This window comes from Cynocephalus volans, chromosome 3, assembly GCF_027409185.1.
Source record: "Cynocephalus volans isolate mCynVol1 chromosome 3, mCynVol1.pri, whole genome shotgun sequence".
Taxonomy (NCBI): domain Eukaryota; kingdom Metazoa; phylum Chordata; class Mammalia; order Dermoptera; family Cynocephalidae; genus Cynocephalus; species Cynocephalus volans.
Window position 1 is genome coordinate 41,457,398 of NC_084462.1, and position 12,943 is coordinate 41,470,340.

A 12,943-nucleotide genomic window follows, 5' to 3' on the forward strand; every position below is an offset into this window, starting at 1 on the left:
AAGACGGGGATGGGGAACCGGAGCCATAGTCTGCGAGGTCCTGGACCGAGTTCTTAGTCCCCTGGCCTGGGCAGGCCCTTCTTCCTGCACTCTAGAGACTGGCGCTTTAAACAGAGCGCTCTCAGGGGGTTTCTTGTTTTCACTTGATTGCCTCCAAGGAGGGGAGGGCGGGGCGGTGTGGCTCAGCCTCCTGTCTCTGTTGACAGATTCACATGAAGACCATGCCTGCCGCCATGTTCAGGCTCCTCACAGGCCAGGAGACCCCCCTCTACATCTAGGACCCCCAGCCCTGGCCACAGAGCCGGGAACACCCACAGGCCCACCTGGGCCCAGAAGAGCCGGAAGCCGGGACCTAGGACCTGACCCTTGATCCCTGATCCCCCAGCCCAGCCAAGGACACTGCTCCCCTGAAGGGCATACCCTTGCCACGCAGTTTTTTTTTTTTTTTCTGGCTAATAAGGGGTATGTCTTTATTCAAGGAGAGCCACAGGAACACATCTTCGTAAAACAGTCAAGTATTTTGCCCCATTCTGAACTGTGTCCTCATTGCGAGTAAGGGTACCTCTGTGTGGTGTAGAGTGTGTGTCCTTCCCCCTGAAGCTGTAGAAAGTGAACGTGGGGGCCTGCCAGAGGCGGCGCCGAAGGGAGGCCTCTGGGGATGCAGCTCCTGGCTGGGACGTCTGGGGGCCTACGGGGACTGCCGCTGCTCCACAGGAACCTGGGCAGCCTGGCCCACAGGATGATTGTAATGAAAGCATGGGGACATGTGATTGATTGAATTTACTGAGAAAGAAGATACTCCTGAGTTTAATAAATGATGATGGCCACGACATCAAAACTCCCTATTTATTTAGGTGATAGTCCCATTTGGACTTTTATTTTGACAAGCCGTTCTTCAGACTAGGGTTTTCCAAAGACTCGTGACCACACCTGCGTCTCCAGTCTCACCTGTTCTTGCGTGTCTTTGGACTCACCTGGGCACCCCCCAACTCCTGGCTGCCTCTTCACGGCCAGGCTTCCCACCAGGGGGACCAGGCTGCTACCCTGCCAGGGACAAGGAGGGTAGCATGGACGTCTGCCCCTATTTAAAATCTCTATCTACACACACACATCGCACTCCTGCTCCCCAGTGGACAAGCAAAACCCACAACAGAAAACGCAACCTCTGCCACTCCGGAGGCAACCAGCCGCGAGCGCAGGCCCCGCGAGCAGCATTGCGGCGTGGAGATACAGTAAGGTAGAGTCTAGCTCAGCTCATTCGAGATCAGTGCTAACTGACGTCGTTTTGTCTGGAAGTCTTTCTTTGGCCTCGAAGAATACACTGTGACTTAAGAAGCCTTACCACGCAGTGACTAAAGCTTAGGACACTGCATTCAAGGGGTAACCTGTGTGTTGCATGCGCTGACCTTAGGAGGACTTCGCTCATGTCACTAATAAACCCGAAGTCATGACGAAAAGCTGCTCGTGTGGCTGGTTTGTTAACTGAGCAGTGGGTGCCCACTGTAGGCCGTAGCTCTAGAGTCTGCTGCGTGGTTATGGCAGCAGCTGTTCAGCGTCCCTGGGTCTGGGGCCTCGGGGGCTCTGGCTGGGGAGGTTGGGGCGCGGACACTATCATCACAAGGTGTCAGGTGGGCAACGCCCTGCAGCAGCTGGAGGTGTCAGCAATGGTGACAGGTCACCAGGCCAGCCCCACAGACTATTGACTCACTGAATAAGGGAGTGATGGAGACTTGGGCTTCTCCAGATTTCAATTTAAGTCACCTCTGGGAGAGGTGCGTGTGTGTGTGCACGTATGCACATATGTGCGTGTGTAACAGAAACCTGGACCACCTGACCTGTCCTGGCACCCTCTCCATACCTGTGGGGTCCTCTGCAGCTTTCAAGACTCAGCAGCTCTCCCATCACTTACCTTTCTCTGTGGCCACTATCCTGGCGTCACCTGGTGTGGGAAGTCCTTGGGGTAAATGGCTTTGGTCAGAAGCCCAGGTTGTGGGGGGCGTGTCTAGCCGTGTTAGCCCGGGGACCTTGAACAAGCAGGGCCCACCCATAGCAGCAAAACTGTACTGCCACGTGCTGTCAACCTGGTGCCCTCATGGCCCGGAATTCTCGGGGAGCTGCAGAGCCAGGAGAAGGCTGGTTCTCACCTGACTGCCTGATGCACACCCATCAGGTGGGCTGAGAACTCACTTAAACACTACCTTGGCCATCATACATGCAAGAAACAGCATTTCAATGTGAATTGCAGCTCTGTGCCTTTCTCTTCCCAGAAAGCATCCATGTGGACTCAGAAATGCCCAGTAGGAAGCGCCATCAGAAAGAGCAACTTAAAGGCCTCCCCCACCCCCCCCTCTGAAAGTGCTGAAGAACTGAAAGTAAAATAAAATTCTTCACTTTACCAGGAAACAAAAAATGCTACCCAGGAATGGCCCACTACCTTGGGGAATGAAAAGACGTCTCACCTGAGTAAAAGCTGAGGGGCCCAGTCCTGCAGTGCCAGGGCGAGGCAGGTGAGCAGGTTTCAGAGAGGAAATGCAAGACTAGCAGATGACACAGGGCAGAACTCCCACCAAATGATGCACTTTTTTAAAAAACCCAAATTAAAGACAATCTACATTCTTCCCAGAAACCCTGGATGTGGCATCCAGGTAGGGGTAGCTGTGGATCGGGCGTGCGTGGGACCTGCATGCATCTGGGTGCCTGCTCTCTTCCCATGCCCCAGGAGCTGACCTCCGGCAGCACGGCTGGGTGGCCATGGGTGGTCACACTTCTGGTGGATGCGGCTAGTTTGGCCTGAGTCCTCCTGCTGGACCCTGCCCTTGGCCCAAGGTACACACAGGCTCTCAGCCTGTCTCTGTCCCAATTAGACTCAGAGACACAGAGGCCCGAAATACTTTTTATTAAAACACTGATCATTATTAAAACACCTTGAGGTACATTAAATAAATACAACCTTCCCTGTTGTACAAACAGGTCTCTGGAGGCTTGAAAACAATTTCCTGTAAATTCTTCCATAGCAGCATCTGTGAGTCAACACAGCCGAGGGAAACAGCCATCTGAAATGAGCTTTCATGATAGTTTGTTACAAGTGTTTACTTTGTGTCATTGTCTCTGGCTGGAGGAGACCTTAAGTCCTTAGGAACAATGCCCTACCACCTTGTTTGCCAGAGTTGGGGTCCAGACTTGGCCCACCTCAGCATCCTGGTGGTCCACAGGCCGGAGTCAAGTGGCGCTATGCTAGCAGGTGCCAGCCCCTCTGTATCCCAAGGAGAGGGTGGGGAGACTGCCAGGGCCCAACCGAGCTGGAGGAGAGGGTCGCTTGCAGACGAGCCACCGTCAGGCCCACTTCAAATGCCAGAGAAGGGCGCACAAAAGGCTCCAAGTGGGAAGGACACACGAGGGGAGGATGCCAGCTTTCCCCTTGGCTGTGAGCTGACATGCCTGGGGGCTTAGGTGCCACTGCTGGAGCTCCCAGTACTTGGTGCACCTGAGGTGGGGTCCAAGGGACCAGAGCTGCTGAGTCAAGATGCCAGCGTGTTCCCCAGGGGCTCTCCTGGCACTTCTTTCTTCTGGGGAGCTTTCCTGGAAGCCGGGAGCCTGGGCCCTCCTGAGCCCAGGCAGAGGACCCTGTTTGGCTGCATTGTACCCCACCCCCATGCCTGACAGCCTTGTTTCCAGGAGGCAGAAGGTTCTAGCCCAGCGGCATAAAGCCGGGTACAATCTCCTTGTCCACAAAGTAAGTTGCTGTGAGGGGAAATACAGAACTGAGCGTGAGCGGTGTGTGAACCGCAGAGCATCAGCCTGCGCCTGGGAGGCAGCTCAGCCTGGGGCACAAGACTCCATGGCAGTGGACACAGCACCTGCTGGGTGGCCTGTTGGTCCCTCACCCAGGCTGCATTGTGAGAATACCCCAGGGGTTGAGTCGATTGGTGGGAGGTGGTCTTGGCCTCACGCCAGTCACAGCCAGGCCTGAGAATGCAGGGTTAGCCCACCCAAGGCTTGGCCCAGGGACACGGCTGGGTGAGCCTCCAAGCCCAAATGTGGACCCCTCCTCCAAGCAGGCAGACTTCCTGCAGCTGGCCAAGCTGAGATGCCAGGCACGGGGGTGGGGGGCGGGGAGACACATTGCTCATAGGCTTGAGAGTTCATTCTGGAAACCCATTGGTTAACTTTACCTACAAAGAGTCTTGCTTTTTGGGACTTCAAAAGCCCTCACTTGAGAAAAATTAGAGAATAGGTTTCCTGTTTTATAGTCTGAATAAAGTGCTCATAAACTCATCTCTATTATGTCTCCTGTGGGCAAGTTAAAGTTGTCATCAAAAAGCCTGATTTGTATTTTCTCAGCTAACTTGGAGGCAACAACTGGTAACATTAGTAAAGTGGTCGACGCACTCATGGCTGCCATTGCTGCAGATTCCCACACCTCAATTTTGGGATGAAGGCTCTGGATGCTTGGGCTGGACCCCACCCCTCACCCCCTCCCCAGTTTCCAACCACAAGAAGCGCCCCAGCACGCTGGCTCCAGTGGGGTTGGGGGCTGAGGAACGAGGGCAGGGGCTCAAGGACAGGCCCGGCCACGCAGAGTGGAGGGGAGAGCCGCAGGAGCCCCAGGAGCTGGGCGCTGAGCGGTGGTGGGCACCTTCTGGTCTGCCCCCTGCACTGAGCGATGGTGGGCACCTTCTGGTCACGCCAGGCCCATGGGCTCTCTGATGAGGCTTGTGGGTTCTGGGCTGCTCTGTGCCTTGCAGGGGCCACTAGCCACGGTTCAGGGACTCAACACCCCTGTGTGCTAGTGGCTGCTGCTTTGGACGGCCCAGACACAGGCATTTACATCCCTGTAGAAAGTCCTCGTGGACAGTACTGCTCTATGGCCACTGCTGGGAAGCAGCTGCCGCTCATGTTGCCAAAAAGTGACGAGTTGAGGATCCAAGAAAGTCAAAAGCACCCAAGCCGCCCAAAGGTGCCCATGCTGCACCCAGGCTGGGTTGCCTGCTTCTGCATCACCAACACGGTGGGCATTTTCACAGAAATAAATAACCTCCAACCTGCGTCATCCAGTGCAGTTGTGTCTGCTGTCACCTAGCTAGGGGAGGGACGGCACTGGTCATCAGAGCTCTGCTCTATCAGGAGGTACACACGTCCCAGAGAAATGGGCCTCTCCCCAGGGCCTGACCCACCAAGGCCAGTCAGGGGAGGCCAGATGCAAAGAGTCTCAGAACAGCTGCCCATTGTTATGGGACAAAAAGCCACTGTAAAGTGGCTGCTCCAGCTGAGGGAGAGAGACCATGGAGGGAGAGAACCCGCAGGAAAGTGGGGAAGGGACCCCACGGAAAGAGGCTGAGGGGGCAGGCCCGCGAGACCGAGAGGTGGTGGCGGGTCCTCAAGGCCCTCAGCAACACCCGCCTGCTTCCCAGCAGTGGCCGGGCCACCACCGGGTCCCTCACTGTATATCTGTTTGCACACCAGCTCTGTAGTTCTGTAGGCCCAAGCTGCCATCTGTGCTAAAATGACCTGATTCCTTTTAAAGGAAATAGGTCAAATATGGTAGAAGTTTGATTCGAGAGCGATGCAAACCACCTGAAAAGACGGCCTCATCACCTGACCTCATCCTTCACCCACTTAACACTAAACTCGGGATGGGGGAGAATCCTGATGGCCCTGATTTGAAGCCTTTCCGTTACAGGAGTGTCACCTGCTGCTGTATTTGTATTTGTGTGATGCTGGCCAGTTCAGGGTGCCACACGCCAGAAAAAACTGAAAAGTTCACTATGGACACAAGTGGGTCATCTTTCTGAATTACTGGAACAGGTAGGAAATGTAACCCCAGAAGACAACTGATTGGATCCACCTCAAGAGAAGCAATGACAGTTCCCCACCCAAGCCACCCCCAGAAACTCCTGGGTGTCCCTGCTTGTCCTCTCCATGCTGGGGCTGAAGGCCTCTCCCCGCCCAGCATGGTGGCTTCTGGCAAGAACAGAAGAACAGCCGGTGCTGGCAGGCCTGTCGGTGTCCACGTCGGGACCTGCGGCCCTTCACACCTGGTCTAGAACGCCAGCACCGAAGACGGCCTCCTCCACGGGGCGCTCCTCAGAGGTGACCGCCGAGCGGACGGTGCCCACCACGTGCCGCACCTCGGCAGGGAGGGCACAGTGCGAATGTTCCAAAAGCTTAGCCACCAAAACCCTGGGGTCTGCACAGGCCTTGCTGTCCACTGAAGAGTGTGGCAGCTCTTTGGAGACCATCTGTAAGGCCTCTGGCTTTGGCTGTTGGTCCATTTCCCAGGTATCCAGGTCCCCGGGGGGTGAAAGCTGGTGCTGATGGGCAGCCATGGCAGAGCATGACATGGAAACTAAAAATCAAGGGAAAAGATGCAGTTTGAAACGTGGAAACAACACAAAACAAAAGGCGGCCATTAAACACATTCTTTAAGAAGCAACACAATGCACTCTTGGGACAAGCCTTCTGCTGGATTTCCGTATCCCTGGGCTGGAGGTCTGGGTGCGTCTGGGCTTCCTGTGTCCTTTGTCCTCTCCCAGCCTGAGCTAAGCTGGTGTTCACCTACAGGGGACACAGCCTCCTGGAGCTGGAAGCCTGGGGAGGGGGGCAAACTGCAAAGCAGGCAGGGAGAAGGGCAGGTGAGGGACAGGGACCCGCCTTCTGCGCTCCTCTCCGCTAGAGTCCCCGCACTGACAGAGCTGCCTTTCTGGTCTTCCTGCCTCAATGACCTTTGTCCCTGTGGGTCTGATCACTAGCCAGGGCAGAATCGTGGCAGCTAGAGAAGGGGTCTGCCTTAAGACCAGAGCTGGGGGTGGCAGAGGAGCAATGAGACCCCCCACCATTCCAGGTGTGGACAGCAGCATGGCCCTGTCCCCACTGCCTGCCGGGCCAGGGGCGGGAGAAATGGCTCCAGCTCCCAAAGGGCCGATGGCCACTCGGCACAATCCAAAGAACTGGTCTGAGGGTACCTCAGAAAGCCAGTTCCAGGCAGTCAGCCATGACCGACTCACCAAGGACCAGATTAAGGCCAGACCTGCCCAACCCGTTTCAGATCACTGAAAGTAAACACATTCTGGGTGATTTGTTCTGGGGTCTTTTTGGTGGCAATGAGAAAGCCTGGCAATTAGACATGAGAAACTATAAAAATGCGGGGCCAATCTATCCCCCAAGTAAAATCTCATAAATAAAGTAAGCAGCCATATGTGTGTGAAAGTCGTTAGTGCCTCTGATGTAATTGCGCAAGAGACAAGGGAAGGGAAAGGCTCCTCCAGAGTCCAGAGAGGTGAGAACTCACATTCCCAGCTGGATTTAGAAATGGTGCAGCAAAGGACCCTGGTCACCTTGCTTTAGAAAAGCAGTGTCTCACTGTTACCCAGAGCAGCCCAAGACAGTCCTGCTTCGAGGTCCCGGCTGCCTGAGGGGATGTGTGAAGAGGCGTCACCTTAGCCACAGAGAGAATCCCATTACCACGTGAAAAGGATAAAGGAATTATTGTTCAAACTATAATAACCTGCTGTGGCTGAGATGTGCACGTGTATTTTAGACGCCAGACAAGCAGAAGAAACCTGCTGAACTGAAGCAAACCTGTCCAGATAAAACAGAACAGACATGCGGCCTGCCAGCCCGTGGTGGGTCAGGCAGTGTCCTGTCTGTGGCCCCACCCCTGGCACAGTACAGTGGCCAGCGCCCTTCACAGAGCACCCATCTGCATCTGAGGTTCTCCAGGGACCCCAGAAGGCATGTGCCCTCGATGTGCCCAACAGGAACAGTCTCATGTAGCCGAGAGGAGCCGGAGGCAACAGGGTGGTAGGCGGCCTGCAGAGAAGGACTGAGGACCACCTCTTCCTTTCATCTCTGTCCCTGAAATATCATGTTTTGCAGACCATGAATTTCACTGTGGCAGGACAGGCCAAAGAGAAGCATTGGGGAACAAAGAATGGACCCCTGAGGCCCTGCAAGTGCGTGGGCTCCTCCCCCACACCCAGTGAGTGACCATGAACACAGAGGCCACGTGTTGGCCCTTGCAGGAGGAAGAGAAGCTCTGAAGCGCAGAACAAACTAGCAGAGGTGGATGTTTCCAGAAGATTCTATGGAACTTTCTCTATATGAACCAGCAAGTGAATGGAGGAAAGAGAGAGGCGTGCAGCCAAGGAGCCCACCACTGCAAGATCTGATGATATTTCAACCAGGAGGGCACTTCTGGGCACTGCCTGTTGGGGGTTCCTGGCTCTTTTCAAGGATTCCATTCTTCCGGGCTCAGTCGGACTATTTGGAGTTCAGCTGGACAAGACCACCGAGGGGACACTGGTCTAGGCACCCACTGGGCTGTCCTCAGGGTTCCTTCACTTCCACTTTATGAAAAAGTCCCCACTGTGATAGCATCACAAAGGACCACCAATCTTTATTGGCAGAAACTATCCCCACCCCCATAAAAACATGAGGTATGGGTTCTTCACCATTGGGGTACACAAGACTCCTGGGGGAGCTGGTGTGAAATACAAATTTCTGGGCCACTGGCCACAGGGACTCTGGTGCCAAGTCCTATAGCCCAGGGCACTGCCCGCTCCAACAGTCACTTGGAGGATTCTAGCAGGCTCCAGGTGGCAACAGAACACTGTCAAGGGTGCCATGAAGTGCTGATGAAACACACCTGTGTCTGCCCCAAGCTCTGGCTGAGGACACCCCCTACCCATAGATATCACCTGTGGTCACCTGCTCTGGGCCTGACCCTGGGTCCTTCCTGTGCCATGGAGCAGGTGTGTATGGCACTCACAGCTAATGGGCCCTCATCACCCTAAGCCCTCACATCCTTCCTCCTGGTCAGAGTGACAAGCTGGTGGCAGGGGGCACAGCAGGAGCCCACAGGATGCCTATCACCCACCCACAGTTCCCAGTGCCAGGCCTCAGCTCTCAGTGGTCACTGAAACCTGCAGTGTCCACGGCAATGCTGGGCACACCCTGGGACACAGGTGGGCCCAGCCAGCCTACCTGCCTTGCAGGATGCGCATGAGGTGGGGTCACTGGCAGAACGGGCCACGTGCCCAGGACCTGGCCGTGCTCGCGTGCACACGCCAGGAGCATCTGGGGATGCACAGCCAGGACATAGGGAGGAAGGCTGGGGTGGCAGGGCCCCTGCAGGGCCATCGGGGGACTGGAGGCTTGGACCCAGCACAGCAGTGCCCTCAGATGCTGGAAGGCTGGAACTGGGGGCCGGCGCTGCAAGAGAAGGGCACAGTGTTAGGGCAGACAACCACAGGGGCCACCCCCACACAAGGACAGCGCTTGCCCTTTAAACCCTAGACCTAGATAACTCCGAAGTCTCAGGATGTGGACACACTGAACAAGGTTGACAAACACTGCTCCATGGTATAGAAAGGCTGGGAAACACCAGATGATCTCCCAAAAGTCATCCCAGGAAGGGCACAGGGGAAGTGCGGGGACTCAGACCCTTAACACTCCACAAGAGTCTAAACATCAGGAATCAGACACTTTGGTCACAAGGATGGTGATAAGCAGAATCCATGCATAGAAAGGCAAGGACTCTGAGGGACACTGGGCATCCCAGCCAGGTACTGGTGGGCTTGAGAATCTGTCCACCTCACGTAGGGGGTGCACCCAGTGCCTGGAGTAAAGCCCCAGGGCACGCAGGTGGGATAAACCCAGCCCACCCATACCTGCCTTGGTTCTCTAGGTGTGGGCCCCAGGCCAGCAGCATCAGCCTCACCTGGAAACTGGTCAGGGATGCAGACTCCCAGCCTGACTCCAGATCTACGGAATCAGAGACTCTGGGGGTGGGCCTGGCCACCAGGGTTTGACTCCAGGGGAGTCTGATGCCCACTAAACCATGAGAACTGCTGCTCTGGACCAGCAATGCTGGTCAGGTCTGGGCTCTGCCCCTTACCACTCCAAGGCTGGCACCCAGGGAGCTGGGTCAGAGTCTGTGTTAACATGATTCCCAGGAGACCTGCATGCACATTAAAGCTTCAGACACGTTGCTGCTCTCTACACTCTTTTCTCAAATTACCAGACACCCTCGGTGCTCCCTTCCAGTGCTGGGGCACTTGGGTAGGTACTGCAAGGTAAGTGGCCTGTATGGGGGACACTTGGTTAGAATCCCAGCAGCCTGAACTGCTCCAGGCCTGGGAGGTTTTGGGGTCTGTCTGTTCCATCCCTTTCTGCTTCCACGTGGTCCATACCCCCTGCATCCTTAGCCCTGTGCTAAGGCTTTGTGGACCACCTCCCACTTGATCCTCAACGCCCACCTGTGAGGCGGCCCCAGGTTACCCCCAGTCCACAGCCGAGGAAATGGGCTTAGAGGGGGAAGGGAGAAGCATCACTTGGCCACCAGGTGGTGAAGCTGATTGGAAGATTCTAGAGTACTCTTGCTTAACTCTCCCTCTATTTTCCACTGCTGCCCTCCTCAATAAATGATGAGGAATAATTAGTGGTCCATGTGGAAAAACAGGAAAAGATGAACAGTACCTCACACATCATACACACACACGCACACACATCACACCACACACATGTGTGCACACACACATCACACGCACACACACGCACACACACACACCACATCACATGCACACACAATCACACGCGCGCACACATCACGCGCGCACACATGCACACATCACATCACACACATGCACACACACACACACAGCACACATACAAATTCTTCAGGAAGATTAATCCTTTTCTTTTTAAAGATACCATAATAGAAGAAAATATACAAGAATAAATCTACAACACTAGAGTGGAGGAAGACTTTGTAAACTTGGTAGAAACCATGAAGGAAAAGCTTGAAAATATGACAACAAAACATTGTAAACTGTGTGCAGGAAGAGGCATCATCAATGGGGAAGGAGCCACACTGGGAAAGCGCAAGTGCACTGAACAGGAGAAGCGTCACCTTACACATCTCCTCACGCCTCTACTCAACAGCTGTTTTTTCTTGAAATCTACCCCTCCCCCCAAAAAACACTGCAAGAGAAAAAAATGAATCAAAAACAAGCTTACAAATGGACAATAAACATGTAAAAAGGTGCTCACACCTGACCCTCTGTGTGTGTGTCTGACACCCACTGACAAGAGTGATAAAGATCGTCAGGAGTGACAATGTCATGGGGCCTCATACACTGTGGGTGGGTATGTACACAAGTAATACTAACTTTCCAGAATGCAATTTGTCCAATATATCAAAATCTAACATATACTCTCCCTTGGACTCAGCAATTTCACTTCTAGAAGTTTATTCCAAGCACCGAACTGGGCAAGTGATCAAAGATGAATGTACAATGTAGAAAAGAAACAACACATTATATCATTAGACAGTTTCAAACCTAGAAATTTTAACTCTATCCAGACTTTATTAAAATTATCCCCTAAGGCTGGCTGGTTAGCTAAGCTGCTTAGAGCGTGTTGCTGATAATACCAAGATCTAGAGTTCAATCCCTGTACTGGCCAGTCAAAATAAATAAATAAATGAACAAAATTATGCCCTAGACTTATGCAGCAGTGTATTAAAATTATTTCCAGTAACATTATTCCTCCTGATTCCTCTTGATCTCAATTCTTTCAGTGTTAGTGATAATCCAGTGACAGAGTTCCTCAGGGAAATGGAGTCATGGACAGACAAATATTTGTGACTGGCTCTGAAAATACATAATTACTGGAAACTTCTAAGGTTAGCATAACATTACAAGAAAAGCTCATGGCCTAAGACTGCTAATGCTCATTTTTGCACACCCTTACCCTGGGTTGTGATGTATGCCTGTTTTTATGGTAGTCATAATCCTACTGGACTTCTGATTTTTCACCTAAATAATCACAAGCATTTTTCTTAATTAATGCATAATAATGTATTTAGCATATGCAACCTGTTTTCCTTGACTCTTATTAATGCATTCCATTGTTCCCAAGGTTTCCCCAATATGAGGAACACAGCTCTCTTCATGAGTGGGGTTTTCTTTCACTGCATTACTTCCCTGGGGCAGTTCCAGAAGTAAGGCCTTTACATCTAACAGCACAGACACTTTTGTTAAAGCATTTGGATATGGCCTTGCAAGCACACATGTCCTAATTACTATTTGTTATTCTAACAGATGAAAAACAGACCAGAATCTACAAAAAAATTCTAGAACTAATAAGCGAGTTCAGCAAAATGGCAGGATACGAGATCCACACCCGAGAACGAACCACACCTGTACCACGCAGTCAGTCACACATGCTAACAATAATGATGCGGAAACAGAAATTAAAAACGCAATACCATTCACAATTGCTCTGAAGAAAATGAAACACTTCAATATACACTTAGCAAAATGTGCACAGGATCTGTGTGCTGAAAGTTATAAAATGGGTGAAAGACACTGAAGAAGACCCTAATGAATGGAGAGACAGGCTGTGTTTGCGCATCTGCAGGCTGAGCGCAGGAAAGACATCGCTCCTCTCCAAACTGCTTTATATGTTTACTGTGATTCTCATCAAAACCCAAGCAAAGGGTTTTGAAGACAGATATGCTTATTCTAAAGTGTATATGGAAAGGCACAGGCCCTAGAACAGCCAAACCATTACGCTTCCTGATGTTAAGCCTCACTCTAAAACTACAGTCATCAGGACAGTGGGGTGTTGGCAGAGGGACAGGCACAGGGGCCAGTGGAACAAAACAGAGAGCCCAGGAATAGACCCACACAATTATGCCTCACTGATTTTTGACAGAAGTGCAAAAGTGACAAATGGTCTGGAGCAACTGGACGTAAACAGGCAAAAAAAAAAAAAACTTCGACCTCGACCTCACCCTGCACAGACGTTGTGTGGTGGGAGGCGTCCTTTCTGCAGTCAGGCCTGTGCGACCTGTGGGCCTCTGTCAGTACTTCAGGGTCTCTGGGTCAAGCTATAGAGCTAACCATTGGGTCCCAGGCAGTGAGGACGGTCCAGCCTGCTG

At 52.8% G+C, this 12,943-nt stretch overlaps 2 protein-coding genes across 4 annotated transcripts in view; one reads left to right on the forward strand and one right to left on the reverse strand.

Moving 5' to 3' along the window:
- APBA2 (amyloid beta precursor protein binding family A member 2) overlaps window positions 1-278 on the forward strand; it is a 63,549-nt gene extending 63,271 nt beyond the window's left edge. For both annotated transcript variants that reach the window (XM_063091054.1, XM_063091055.1), the window contains one exon: window positions 207-278. In XM_063091054.1, coding sequence (XP_062947124.1) covers window positions 207-278 — 72 coding nt within the window. The remainder of the gene's footprint in view (window positions 1-206) is intronic.
- Window positions 279-5,940: 5,662 nt separating this feature from the next.
- Window positions 5,941-12,943, reverse strand: part of ENTREP2 (endosomal transmembrane epsin interactor 2) — a 383,296-nt gene continuing 376,293 nt past the window's right edge. For both annotated transcript variants that reach the window (XM_063091945.1, XM_063091944.1), the window contains 3 exons: window positions 8,983-9,210; window positions 7,361-7,435; window positions 5,941-6,346 (listed from right to left, as the gene is read on the reverse strand). In XM_063091945.1, coding sequence (XP_062948015.1) covers window positions 6,030-6,346; window positions 7,361-7,435; window positions 8,983-9,210 — 620 coding nt within the window. In that variant the 3' untranslated portion in view covers window positions 5,941-6,029. The remainder of the gene's footprint in view (window positions 6,347-7,360; window positions 7,436-8,982; window positions 9,211-12,943) is intronic.